Source organism: Chanodichthys erythropterus, chromosome 8 (assembly GCF_024489055.1).
Source record: "Chanodichthys erythropterus isolate Z2021 chromosome 8, ASM2448905v1, whole genome shotgun sequence".
NCBI classification, from domain to species: domain Eukaryota; kingdom Metazoa; phylum Chordata; class Actinopteri; order Cypriniformes; family Xenocyprididae; genus Chanodichthys; species Chanodichthys erythropterus.
The window spans coordinates 2,900,199-2,915,590 of NC_090228.1; the positions used below are offsets into that span (position 1 = coordinate 2,900,199).

The following is a 15,392-nucleotide window of genomic DNA, read 5'->3' on the forward strand; positions in this document are numbered from 1 at the left end:
TAACTAACTCAACCAGGCCCCGCCCCTTTATTCTGCGTATGAATTATTTAAAACTGGAATATTGTGACGTTTTTGTTCCCGGAAGAAAACTCAAAGACTACAATGGAGGCGTTTCAGGGAATTCAGTGAAAATTGAGTGTAAAAAAACACTAATAACAGCAACAAAAACATGAGGCAGACATTAACTTGAGATAGCAAAACAAGTTTCTGTGCAGTTTAAAGATCCTTCAATGCTCAGAAAGCTTTAGTGGAAACATCATTTCTACCCAGAAGAGACGTGAACAGACACGATAACGGGCCGGCTGACAGGTGGTAGTGATTTCACATATCTCTGTGTATCTGAAGAGGTTGACTTCCAGACAGTCTCTGAGAGCGTATCACGCATGCAACAAGTGGTGTAAAATACAAACAGCCATCAGTTCTGTAGCTGTTACGAGCCGTTTTTGTGATAAATATGATGTGACTCGAGCGCAGCGGAAATACCATCAGGGGTTCAGAAACTGATACTGAACAAATGAGTTTTTAGAGGGAAAGATGGATCCTCTGCAGTTGTACTACTTGAAACACTCATCAGCTTTAGTCAATGGATTGTGAAGAATCAACACAATGGCTCATTACTGTGAGCTAATGCATCGAGACACCCAGAACAATGAGACGGCCAACTGGAAACAGCACATGTCAAATACAAGTCACATGCTTTAATTATGCTTTTTTCAGATATTTCCTTTCATGTAGTGTGTAATAGAGCTGTTTGTGAATGTAAAAGGTCTGCAAAGTTTCAAAGATCAAAATAAATGGAGTTATTGTCTCCTAAAAGAAAGAAGCGATTCTGCCTGAAATGAGTCGTCAGTAATTCCAGTCTTACTTCCTGCTAAGTAGGTTTTTGTAACAAATTTGCATAATTCCAGACTATGGTCTTCATTGGCTGTCCGTGAACGTCGTCTGTACTTGTAGCTGAGACTGGAAGAGTTTGGTTTGTTTTGTCGACATGTTAAGAAGAAGATGCTGTTTTCAGTAATCTAGTTACTATAATCAATAGTTACAGTGATGCTTCCTTAAAGGATTAGTTCACATTCAAATAAACTTTTCCTGATAATTTACTCACCTCCATGCCATGCAAGATGTTCATGTCTTTCTGTCTTCAGTGGAAAAGAAATTAAGGTTTTTGATGAAAACATTCCAGGATTATTCTCCTTATAGTGGACTTCAATGGGCACCAAACTGTTGAAGGTCAAAATTACAGTTTCAGTGCAGCTTCAAAGGGCTTTAAATGATACCAGACGAGGAATAAGAGTCTTATCTAGTGAAACGATTGGTCATTTTCGAAAAAAAATTTAGATGTACAGTACAGTCCAAAAGTTTGGAACCACTAAGATTTTTAATGTTTTTAAAAGAAGTTTCGTCTGCTCACCAAGGCTACATTTATTTAATTAAAAAAATACAGTAAAAACAGTAATATTGTGAAATATTATTACAATTTAAAATAACTGTTTTCTATTTGAATAAATTTCACAAAGTAATTTATTCCTGTGATGGCAAAGCTGAATTTTCAGCATCATTACTCCAGTCACATGATCCTTCAGAAATCATTCTAATATGCTGATCTGCTGCTCAAGAAACATTTAATGTGCACAATTGTACAAAATATTTGTGTACAATATTTTTTTTCAGGATTATTTGATGAATAGAAAGTTTAAAAGAACAGTGTTTATCTGAAATCTAATCTTTTGTAACATTATAAATGTCTTTACTGCCACTTTTGGTTGATTTAATGCATTCTTGCTGAATAAAAGTATTCATTTCTTTAATTTCTTTTCAAAAAAATAATAATAAAAATTCTTACTGACCCCAAACTTTTGAACGGTAGTGTATAATGCTACAGAAGCTTTGTATTTCAGATAAATGCTGTTCTTTTGAACTTTCTATTCATCAAGGAATCCTGAAAAAAAAAAAAAAGTACACAACTGTTTTCAACATTGAAAATAATCATAAATGTTTCTTGAGCAGCAAATCATCATATTAGAATGATTTCTGAAGGATCATGTGACACTGAAGACTGGAGTAAATTCAGCTTTGATCACAGGAATAAATTACTTTGTCACATATATTTAAATAGTACACAGTTATTTTAAATTGTAATAATATTTCACAATATTACTGTTTTTACTGTATTTTTTTAATTAAATAAATGTAGCCTTGGTGAGCAGACGAAACTTCTTTTAAAAACATTAAAAATCTTAGTGGTTTCAAACTTTTGGACTGTACTGTATATGCTTTATATAAACAAATGTTCACCTTCCAAGTGGTTCCGCCAAAATTGCATTTTCGTATTCTTCAAAAAGCTCACGCTGTATGTCCTACGCCTTCCCTATTCTACTTATGGAAAAAATGTAACTGGCGTGTAAAAGTGCAGTTTTGGCGGAAGCACTTGGAAGGCGATCATTTGTTTATATAAAGCATATACATTTACATTTTTGACGAAAATGACTGATGGTTTCTCTAGATAAGACTCTTATTCCTCGTCTGGTATCGTTTAAAAGCTGCACTGAAACTGTAATTTTGACCTTCAACCGTTCGGAGGCCATTGAAATCCACTATAAGGAGAATAATCCTGGAATGTTTTCATCAAAAACCTTCATTTCTTTTCGACTGAAGAAAGAAACACATGAACATCTTGGATGACATGGGTAAATTATCAGGAAAATTTAATTTGAAAGTGAAATAATCCTTTAAGAAAACACCTCTAGTGAGTGATGTATATGTGCAGGTGCATTAACAAAGGTGAATATCAGAACTACATTTGGGTTTAGCAGCCGTCTGAATAGCTGAAGTGATGCCATTAGTGCGTGTAGCTCATCTCAGACAGGCTTCAGTCGTAACTTAAGAAATCCTCATCAATATTCATTATGAGAAGCCGGCACCCATTTAATAACTGAGAAAGAAGACCTGCAGAAGATGTGGAAGTTGATGACAATCTTGAGTAGCTGTGACGGGCCGGGGAGGGTGCGGTGGGCTCGCAGATCCTCGCTCAGGAATACGCTTCAAACCGGGTGACAGCAGCGGATCCTGACTTCCCCCTGTACGCCTGCTGAGCTGAGACTAATTATGTGTGCGACACACTCGAGGAAAGAAGAGCCGAGAGAGACGGTGCACTGGCTTACGTTTCAGTTCACAATGCCCTTTCGCATAAAAGTTGATTCTAATGTCAAAAGTTCTTATCTAAAATAACTAGATGTGTGCAGAGGCCGATACTAACAGCTAAAAACATAAAAAATAATATTTTTTTTGTTACTTGCATTAAAATAAATGTAAACTGAAATAAAATGTTTTATTGCAGTATTTATTATAAATGATTTATAGATGCACATATATTTTTTTTTATTCATGTGCCTCATGATGTTGATTCAGAATATCTTCCCCTCCCTCTTGCAGCAGCATCTCTTCTCTTCTCTGATGATGAGGGCGGGGCTACCTGTCACTCACATGAGATCAGCCAATAGCAAACCACAACCATCCAATCAATTCCAAATGGTTAAAATCAAGCTCCGCCCTACATTTGTTCTTGTTTGCGAAGCCGTTTCACTCATATATATGTCACAATAGGGAAGAAAACACTACTCGTGTTTGTGTGTGTGTGTATATATACACACACACACACATATATATTTACAAACTTTTGTTATATGCAAGTAATCGCGATTATTTTATATATATATACTGTATATATATTTACAAACTTTTGTTATATGCAAGTCATCGCGATTACTTTAATTGACAGCACTAATATATATATATATATATACACACTGAAAAATAACTGTAAAAACCAAAACAAATTTACAAAGTAAAATATCGTTTTCAATTGAAACATTCTGGGTAATATTTGTCACTTGAAGAAAAGAGGACTATAGGCTGCTTTCTCGAAAACGACAAATAATATTACCCAGAATGCATTGTACTATACAGAAGTAATATACTGTAAAAACAATGCATTTTGGGTAGTATTTGTCGTTTTCGAGAACGTATCCTATAGGTTACTTTCTCGCAAACAACAAATAAAATTACCCAGAATGCATTGTTTTTACAGTATATTACTGTGTACATTTGTTTTGTTTTTTTACAGTTATTTTTAGTTATTATATTATACAGTTAATATATATATATATATATATATATATATATATATATATATATATATATATATATATATATATATATATATATATATATATATATATATATATATATATATATACTTATGGTTTGTGATTTGAACAAACTCCATAAGGCTTGTTGAGGGTGGTGTGTGCTGTTGCTAATAATAATTGTTTTACGACTTAAATGATAAAATATGAGAAAAAAATCCAACAGATGATATCTAGATACTAGAATCTACTCAGAACATCTTAGCAGCTGCATAGCAACACCCTGGAAACACCCTAGCTTTTGCATATGGAAAATATAAACATCTACTTTCATTAATAACTTGGCGGATAAAATGTTGAATATTTTATTCGTAAAGTAATCGAAGAACAACCTGCAGCAGACGGATCCATCTCTAGTCTTCTAGACACCAGCGCTAATCTGTTTTAAGCCCCTTTGGACAGACTGGATTACTAATTGGGTGGATTTATAGCCGTTTTAGAGACGAGGGAACCACTATAAGGTCATTCAGCGTCTGGGACACACGGTTAAAGACTCTATTAAGAGTTCAAATGAGGGTCAGAGACTAGAGGACTCGGGTGAGAGGAGATCCACCCGCTAATCGAGCTATAGAAGCCATCATCTCACACTCATATCTGAAGACTGACTGAAAGAGACTCTCTGAAGGGTAAGAACATCTCTGTTTTGGTTAACACAGTCAGCACATTATTCAAACCTGTGAATGTGTGAAAATGTGAAACTAAAGTGCTGCAAATAATTCTGAACGCATTTCTGAAATGTGCTAAATAAAGTTGATTTACCCCCCAAAAATAAAGCCACATGAAGATATTTCCTAATAGTTAATGTTTGTTGAATATTCCTCATTAGATCATAGTTTCCTTTCAATGTTATTTTCTTTAAATGTTGTTAAGGTTTTTGTCCCCCAATGGAACTCCTTCTTAAAGTTTGTTTTATTTATTGTTATTTCTGTAATTTTTATAGTTACATTTATGATTTTAATGGCAAAATATTTTATTTATAAGTGAAAATTCTCAAAATTTACCTCACTGATGACAAAACAACAACAAATGTGTACAAACTGTCAAATTTGATATTGGATGCATCATAGTTTTTTTCATTTTTTTTTTTTTATTATTATGTTTAATACCTAACTTTTGTTCATTGCTGTCAGTCAGTGTCTGTTTAATATGTGTTTCTAATGTTAACATTTAAATCTTGAGTCATTTTGCTAAATATTTTGATGTTCTTTCTTTTTCTGATGATCAAAACATAATTTATTGATTGTAATATTCTTAAAAAAAATTGTAGGGAGAAACTGAATTATATATTTACTGTAGCAATGTTAAGATTTATTATAATTTTCACAAAGACACAAAGTTTTAGGAAAATATAAGAGTTTAAATATATATATATATATATATATATATATATATATATATATATACAGTGAGGAAAATAAGTATTTGAACACCCTGCTATTTTGCAAGTTCTCCCACTTAGAAATCATGGAGGGGTCTGAAATTGTCATCGTAGGTGCATGTCCACTGTGAGAGACATAATCTAAAAAAAAAAAATCCAGAAATCACAATGTATGATTTTTTAACTATTTATTTGTATGATACAGCTGCAAATAAGTATTTGAACACCTGTCTATCAGCTAGAATTCTGACCCTCAAAGACCTGTTAGTCTGCCTTTAAAATGTCCACCTCCACTCCATTTATTATCCTAAATTAGATGCACCTGTTTGAGGTCGTTAGCTGCATAAAGACACCTGCCCACCCCATACAATCAGTAAGAATCCAACTACTAACATGGCCAAGACCAAAGAGCTGTCTAAAGACACTAGAGACAAAATTGTACACCTCCACAAGGCTGGAAAGGGCTACGAGGAAATTGCCAAGCAGCTTGGTGAAAAAAGGTCCACTGTTGGAGCAATCATTAGAAAATGGAAGAAGCTAAACATGACTGTCAATCTCCCTCGGACTGGGGCTCCACGTAAGATCTCACCTCGTGGGGTCTCAATGATCCTAAGAAAGGTGAGAAATCAGCCCAGAACTACACGGGAGGAGCTGGTCAATGACCTGAAAAGAGCTGGGACCACCGTTTCCAAGGTTACTGTTGGTAATACACTAAGACGTCATGGTTTGAAATCATGCATGGCACGGAAGGTTCCCCTGCTTAAACCAGCACATGTCCAGGCCCGTCTTAAGTTTGCCAATGACCATTTGGATGATCCAGAGGAGTCATGGGAGAAAGTCATGTGGTCAGATGAGACCAAAATAGAACTTTTTGGTCATAATTCCACTAAACGTGTTTGGAGGAAGAAGAATGATGAGTACCATCCCAAGAACACCATCCCTACTGTGAAGCATGGGGGTGGTAGCATCATGCTTTGGGGGTGTTTTTCTGCACATGGGACAGGGCGACTGCACTGTATTAAGGAGAGGATGACCGGGGCCATGTATTGCGAGATTTTGGGGAACAACCTCCTTCCCTCAGTTAGAGCATTGAAGATGGGTCGAGGCTGGGTCTTCCAACATGACAATGACCCGAAGCACACAGCCAGGATAACCAAGGAGTGGCTCTGTAAGAAGCATATCAAGGTTCTGGCATGGCCTAGCCAGTCTCCAGACCTAAACCCAATAGAGAATCTTTGGAGGGAGCTCAAACTCCGTGTTTCTCAGCGACAAGCCAGAAATCTGACTGATCTAGAGAAGATCTGTGTGGAGGAGTGGGCCAAAATCCCTCCTGCAGTGTGTGCAAACCTGGTGAAAAACTACAGGAAACGTTTGACCTCTGTAATTGCAAACAAAGGCTACTGTACCAAATATTAACATTGATTTTCTCAGGTGTTCAAATACTTATTTGCAGCTGTATCATACAAATAAATAGTGAAAAAATCATACATTGTGATTTCTGGATTTTTTTTTTTAGATTATGTCTCTCACAGTGGACATGCACCTACGATGACAATTTCAGACCCCTCCATGATTTCTAAGTGGGAGAACTTGCAAAATAGCAGGGTGTTCAAATACTTATTTTCCTCACTGTATATATATATATATGTGTGTGTGTGTGTGTGTGTGTGTGTGTGTGTGTGTGTGTGTGTGTGTGTGTGTGTGTGTGTGTGTGTGTGTGTGTGTATGTGTATAAAATATGTATTTATGTATAAAAAAATGTAAACTCTTATATTTTCCTAATACATGATGTCTTTCTGTGAAAATTATAATAAATCTTAACATTGCTACAGTAAATATATAATTCACAGGTTCTCCCTTTATTTTTTTTAACAATATTACAATCAATAAATGATGTTTTGATCATCAGAAACAGAAAGAACATCAAAATATTTAGCAAAATTACTCAAGATTTAAATGTTAACAATATATATATATATAAACATACTAAATATTATTTATACATATATATGTTTTATTTATTTAGTGCCTTTCAAGAACCCAAGGATGCTTTACATGAAAATAAAACTTCAGGGAAAAATAATGTTTATTTATATTTATTTAATTTATTAATATTAATAAGAAACAAAATACATACTTGCACTCCACGTTCCAATTTTTTTTTAAATAATTTTATTCAAATTATTATTTTTAAAATTAAAATAATAATTAAAATAAATTAAAATAATTGTAGTAATTGATTTAAAATAAATTACTACAGCATATAGCATATAATTTAAAACTTTACAGAAATTAAGAATGTAATTTGAATACTAAATAAATAAATCGCATCAGAGCGTCCTGTCATTGGTCCGCGCGTACACCCCGCCCCCCAGAGGCTCTTTTGCTTCTCCCGCCTGCGCCCTGGACACCGTTGCTAAGGAATCCCGAGTACGCGCGAGCGGGTCGGAGGCGCGCAGCTCGAGCGCTGCTCTCAGTGCTCAGACATGGCGGCGGACCTGAACCCGGAGTGGCTGTCTTGCCTGCCTTCCTCATGGAGTTACGGCGTGACCCGGGACGGACGCGTGTTCTTTATCAAGTAAATATCAGCGGGGTGGAAAGTTGGGGCTCGTTTCGGCTCGAATGCCTCTCGTCGGTTGTTTTTTTTTTTCACCTTCTCTCTCCCTTTTTTCTCACCCAACAGTGAAGAAGCGAAGAGCACAACCTGGCTGCATCCAGTCACGGGAGAAGCCGTCATTACAGGGCACAGAAAAACTCCAGGTAAGAGGCTTTAACGGCTTTTATCACTGGGAAAAATCAGTGTACGAGAACTGCGCGGAGAAATGCAATCAATGCAGCTGCAGAACCGCAGCTGTGGCAGAACGCGACGCACACAATGTCAGTGCGTTTGCGTTGCGTTGCATGCATGCAGCACACCTGGACGCGCAGTATTTGACAACTTGCATTTGGTCATTCACATTTCTGAAGGGTAGCATGGTCGTTTTTTCCCGCGCGATCTTTGTGATTGACAGCTGTCATTTATATTGCACTCATTAGATCATTTGACAGCAACTCTATGGCGTTTTAAAAAACTTCCATAAGCCTAAATTTCAGTTATGCAAGCCTTAACAGTTTCTTTGTCACAATGCAAGGTGAATGATCCACATTTACATGTTGATCTGCAGTGTACAGATGCAATAGGAACACACAGCAATGCTTGTGGGCATTGAACAGCACTGCAGATCACGGGCACGATGAGAGATGTGCTGCCCGCTGCGGCCACTCACTCTGGAAAGATGCTTTTTGCATGCAAAACTCATTGTCCTCGTGTCTCCTTTTCAGATTTACCCACCGGATGGGAAGAAGGATATACGTTCGAAGGAGCCCGTTGCTTTATCAAGTGAGTTGGAGGTTCATCTCCTGGCGGAAGGAGGATATTTTGCTCTCTCCTGCTTGTTTGACAGCAGCAGTGATTTCAGATCGCCGCCCCCTCACACACACATACACACACACACACACACACACACACACCATAGCGTTTCCAGAAATGTTTCTGCTCGCACACTGAAGGCATACACAAGTCGTTAGAGCTCTTTCCCTCCCCGTTTAAAAAAAAAAGTAATTACCGTGAGGTTGACGGAGGGCTTGACAAGCCCGTGTGATTCAAAGCTCTGTTGGCTGAACAGGCTCAACTTGTTGGTTTCCACCGAGTGAATCATATTAACCCTTGTTTGTTCAGCTCTAGTCTACTGCATGTTTAGGACAAAACTGTTGCGCCCTTCGTGTGGTTTTCATGTGCTGCTTATCATTAATCAGGTTGTGGTGTGTTTGATTGGGTGTGTGTCTTGGCTGGAGAGGAGCTTAGACCGTAATGGACTTTTTTTTTATTTAAATTAACGAATGTGACTATTTTAATCAGTGAATTTGTTAAAAATGAGCCAGTTTGTGTATTAGTATCATATTTGGCTATTTTGAGATTATTCAAATCAATAATTTGCATTTTATCAGATTAATACCTTTTGCTTGTGCCATTTTGTTGTGGTTTTTTAAGGAAAATAGTGTTATTTTCGGCAGTTGACATTTCATTTGCGGCCATGACATTTTAAAGGTGCATTAAACAATTTCTGAGAAACGCTGTTGATATTTGAGACCACCAAAACAAACATGCCCCTACTTGAAAGATCACACCCAAATCTTGATAGCTCCGCCCCCAAAATTCACGAACACGCTTTTTATGCGTACACAAGGGTCGGTGTACAGTGCATGTGATGCAAATTTCGCTATCAGAACAGTACGCACACCACCGGATTTTTGTCGCATTTAATTGTTTTTGCAGTAATTAGTTTATCCACAAGGTGGCACCCGTACCCTGGGGGTGTCAAGTCACAAGGTAGTCAACTGCATACAAACAGAACGGAACGCATGCAAGCTACAGCGACGATGGAGGCCTACATAGACGAGAGATTGTGCGAAGAGGTTAGAAACTCTAGCATGAAAGAATACAAAGTTGTTTACAAGGGTTGTAACTCGTTGCAAGAGATTGCTTAAAACTGTGCATGCGCGAACGCCTGTGTAAGCGTACGAGTCAAGTGAAGTATGCTTTGCAAATTTGTGCACTAGCGTACGCACAAAAAAATTAATGCTGCGTCCGAAATCGAATACTTCTCTACTATAGTACGCGAAAAACAGTATGTGAGTAGTATGTCCAAATCCAGGGACTTCGAAAAGTCCCTGGATGACTTAATACTTCCGGTGAGATTCTGAAGTGCGCATACGATGGACACTTTACTATCCCATAAGGCCACGTTTAAATCTTGAGTTGATGGGATGTTACTGACGCTGGTAGGTCATGTGACAGTAACAACATGGCGGATGTAGTATGTCCAAATTCATTCATACTACATGCATTTGTACTATATAGAACGTACTTTATTTAAATTTAAATTCAAATATAGTACCTACTCAACATTACGCAATTTGAGACGCAGCTTAAGTATACCCAGTGCTTTAGCAACACAGGCACCTCCCCCTAATGAGTGGACACACCCCTCACTGCTGATTGGCTACAAGTGTGTTGTGGTGCTCGGTCCGATCCACTTTCAACACCATTTCTCAGAAATTGCTTACTGCACCTTTAATACGCAAATATGAATTGGTTTGTAATATTTAAATACTCATTAATATGCATTGGTTAGTAGAAATTCTAGATTTGTTGACTGCTATAAATGTTTTTATTTTTTTCCTGCGTAATCCTTTTGATTGACATCTGTCATTTATATCGCACTCGTTTGATCATTTTAACACCTTTTCTCAGAAATTGCTTACTGCACCTTTAATATGCAAATATGCATCGATATGTAATATTTAAATACTCATTAATATGGATTGGAAATTCTATGATATAAATATATATATATATTTTTTTTCATATTCAGTGCCTTAATATGACCAAACATTATTAGAGCAGTATCTTGTGTTATCATTTGCATATCGTGCAAATTTATTTCATTTAGGGTGAAAATTTCATATCTAAATGAGCAGTTTTACTTTATCGCTAAAACGAACTTGCATCCAAACGTTTTGCATTTAGCAAAGCCCTTGTTGTGTCATCTTTGGTGACTAAAGGCGGTCTGGAATGTATAAACAAAACTAGCGAGGACAATATTTTGACCACTATAGTCAGTTGAATTGCTTCCTATTTTATTTTTATGTAAAATTTTGTATGCATGCTTTGTGCTTTGTAGTTTTCTTTCCAACCCAGTCCAGGGCTGAGCTTTTTAAGGCAGTTGGAGGCTGATTTAACACAGGGATTTGAGCTAGAATCACGTCAGGATTGACAAGCTAACCCTTTCTGGACCTTTCCTCCTCCACTGAGGCATGTGGATGCTGCATCACTGTCTGCTTTACTTAGGCGAACACGCCTGGGACACAGCAGCCCGTGATACCCTCCGATGATCTAACTGCAATCTCACCGCCGGACAAATCTGAGGACTGGGTCACGATGTGCATCGTCTTTTGCATGAATGCACCTTTTTGTCATCCTCTCTGTGGATTACCGTGCCAAGCGAGCGTACAGACTCCCCGGACCCCTTTACTGCTGCGCCGACGATACCTGGAGGCCCAGAACTGTTGCTCACGCATTTGAAATGAGACTGCTGGGTTGTGGATCTTCACACTGATCTGAGACCTGCAATATTAGAAACTCTGAAGGACAAGAACGTTGACCAGTGGCGTTGTGGCGAACTTGCTCATGTTACTGCAGCGGCAAATGGCGGATGGCCAGAGATTAAGAGAGATATGGGGGTCATTCATTATACTGGCACAGACTTGCTCAGGGACTGGAGAAGGAGCGACGCTCGGAAGCAGCAAGTGGCTTGTGGTATTTGATCCACTGGCTTGAGTCTGTCAGAATTCCTGCAGTGTGCGAGGATGCTTTTTCTGTGTCACCCAGGAATAGCACGGCTAGCCAGAGGACGCTGGGATGCAGGCTTTGCTGTGGTCGCCGTGCAGAGAATTCATAACTCTTTTTAATCCCAGAAGAGTGAGTGCCCACATTTTTCCAATTCGTGTTTTTCCCCTGCAAGGACTCCATGCATTCTTTAATAAACAGTACTTGAGGAAAACTAACCCAGAGACCAAAAATCTTTGAAACCATTGGCTCTCTAGAAAGCCGTTAACTCTGTAATCTTAAATTGTAAGTATAAAATATACATATATATATTTGTTTATGTACATCTGAATATTTTGTAAACTATATATATATATATATATATATATATATATATATATATATATATATATATATATATATATATATATATATATATATATATATATATATATATATATATATATATATATATATGGTGATGGTGATGATACTATGGTGATGAACACCGTTAAAAGCCAAGTCACCTTCATGGTACCTGAAACCCAGGATTGGTGCAAACTTATATATATATATATATATATATACTGTATATATATTAGTTTGCACCAATCCTGGGTTTTAGGTACCATGAAGGTGACTTGGCTTTTAACGGTGTTCATCACCATAGTAGGCTTTAATGATAATTACTTAAAATGATTTTATGATTTATATATGATTTATATAATAATTCAACAATATATATTATTATTAATCCATTACACAAGCGTTTTTAGTTTAACAGTTATTAATAATTATTTAGTTTGAATGAATATTAATATATATACAGATCATATGTAATATAAATAATAATATATAATATATATAATATAAAATATATACATATAATATAAAATATAGTATAGTATGTACATGTACATATTTCTATTTGTATATCATTTATATTATAAATATTTTATATGTAAATATTTTATATATAAATATATTTTTGTAAAATATATACATGCACCGTGTATTTATTATTTATTATTATAATACATACATACACACAGTACACACACATTATGTAAACAAACTTTTATTTTGCATGCAATTAATCACGATAAATCGATTGACAGCACTAACGTATATATTTGTTTGTGTACATCTGAATATTTTGTAAATAATATATTATTATTATTATTATTATTATTATTATACAACTAGTAAAATTCTGCACCTGGAATTTAATAGACTAACATTTTTTAGTAAAGTTATTTGGCTGTAAACAAAAAGTTTGTGTTTCTTCATATGTTTGTGTTTATGTATATTATTATATTTATTTATATAAAATATATATATATATATATATATATAATATATACGTTTGTTAGATGTGATTAATTGCGATTAATTGATTTTGCAGCCCTAAATCATAAGAACTTCTACAGAAACGCACGTGAACGGTTTTGGCATTATCACTAAAAATCTATTTTTCTATGGACACAATAAATGGGATATTCTGGAGCTCTACCAATGAACCCTTTGTCTTTCTTCAATGGCCTTCGAAAAGGAAGTTGAGGAACATTGACTAAATAATTGAAGGAGATGACCTGTGATCTACGCCTGGAGCGGCTTGTGAAGCAAAGGTTGTGCTGGCCGTTGAAAGGCTGTTCTTGTTGTGTGGCTAGCTGAAGACCGATCTCTTTTGACTTTTGCTTGGCAGCTGTTGCAGCGTCTTGGGAATGCTGCAAAATAAACAGCTCATGAAGACACTCATGTTGGTCATTAGTTTCCGCCTACTGCCTAACAGGCCGCAGATTGGGCAACACGACAAGAGGCGGAGGATGAGCTCCCTCCCTGTGTCTCGCTCATGCCTTGTGTTGCAAATTAAAGGGGGAATGCAGTGAAATAACACGCACTCCAAAGAGCATTAGAGGTTACTCAGAAGGAGTGCATCTGACTGAATGGAATAACCTTTTTTTTTTTTTTAGTGATGTTATTTAAGTGTGCTTGTTTTCAGAGATGCAATCTGACTTTTGCTGGGGCATTTCTGACTGGAGTGGGAAATAAATGGAGTGATGTGGCGAGATGTGAATAGGGGAAAGTAGCAAAGGTCACTTATTCAGATGTGGCATGCTCTTTCCGAAGGGGTGTGTGTGCGTCCGTGCATCTGTTTGTGTTGTGTAGATGTTAGATGGGTCATAGCAACACTGACGTAACCAGTGACATAAGTTCTGGGTGGGTATGTCTGTTTGTCTGATGATCATTGGTAGACGAAAGTGATAAGTTGACCTTTAACCTTTTCACATGCAAATTTAGAATTTTCAAATTTTTATAACATCCACATTTAATTTCCATGGTGATGAAGCAAGCTTGCATCACATGGTGCTTCGCAGTCACTATAGAGTACAACAGTTGGTTTCCGGAAGTAAAAACTCCATTCAATTTCTCCATAGGGAAATATTTTTAATGATATCTTATAAACCTTTAAAGTCAGACCTACTGTGAGCCACGGGGTTGTTAATCGAAAGTATTTGCTTCTGTTGAAGCTGTCAACCTGCATTATTTCAACTTATTTTTTAAATAATCGTGTTTAACAGCAGAATTCATGATGAAAAACTACATTACCCATGATGCTGTATAGTCAATCAGGAAGTCAAAACAAGCTTGTTAGCTCCTCCCACTCCCATGAAGCATTGCAAACAACGTCTCCCTACATCACAAAATACTTAAATATTTGAATATATATATACATAATTTGGAATAAACTTAAAATATATTGTTTTTTTATATAATCAATGTGAGTAGTTTTATATTTCTCCATTTGAAATTTGATTATTCTTATGATGGTATATGCCTTTGTTGAAGCTTTCAGCCCACATTATTTAAAATTATTTTTAAAATAATTGTTTATCAGCAGAATTCATGGTGAAAAACTACAATACCCATGATGCCTTGCAGAAATTCCACCAGAGTCAAAATGTGCCAAAAAGATCTTGTTGGCTCCACCCACTCCCATTACGCACTGCAAACGACATAATCGAGTCATTCTTCCTACGCTCTCAAAATAATTAAATATTTGAATAAATGCATATTTTGCAATAAGCTTAATATATATTGTTTTTATATACTGTATAATCAATGACTAGTTTTATATTTCTTCACAATTTTTAATTTGATTATGCTTATGATGGTATTTGCTTCTGTTGAAGCTGTAAATCCGCATTATTTCAACTTATTTTTTAAAATAATCCTGTTTAACGGCAGAATTCATGATGTAAAACTACATTACCCATGATGCTGTGCAGAAAATTCCACCAATCAGAAAGTCAAAACAAGCAAAACGTGCCAAAAAGATCTTGTTGGCTCCGCCCACTCCCATGAAGCACTGCAAACGACATAATCGAGTCAGTCTGCCTACACTCTCAAAATATTTAAATATCTGAATATATGCATATTA

At 36.2% G+C, this 15,392-nt stretch overlaps 1 protein-coding gene across 15 annotated transcripts in view; it reads left to right on the top strand.

Moving 5' to 3' along the window:
• The first annotated feature begins 8,007 nt into the window (after positions 1 to 8,007).
• The window catches only part of plekha5 (pleckstrin homology domain containing, family A member 5), a 179,697-nt gene continuing 172,312 nt past the window's right edge, over positions 8,008 to 15,392 (top strand). For 14 of the 15 annotated variants that reach the window (XM_067391448.1, XM_067391434.1, XM_067391435.1 and 11 more), the window contains exons 1-3: positions 8,008 to 8,161; positions 8,267 to 8,343; positions 8,905 to 8,962. In XM_067391448.1, the coding sequence (XP_067247549.1) occupies positions 8,070 to 8,161; positions 8,267 to 8,343; positions 8,905 to 8,962 (227 nt within the window). In that variant the 5' untranslated portion in view covers positions 8,008 to 8,069. The other variant, XM_067391446.1, reaches the window with a different exon arrangement.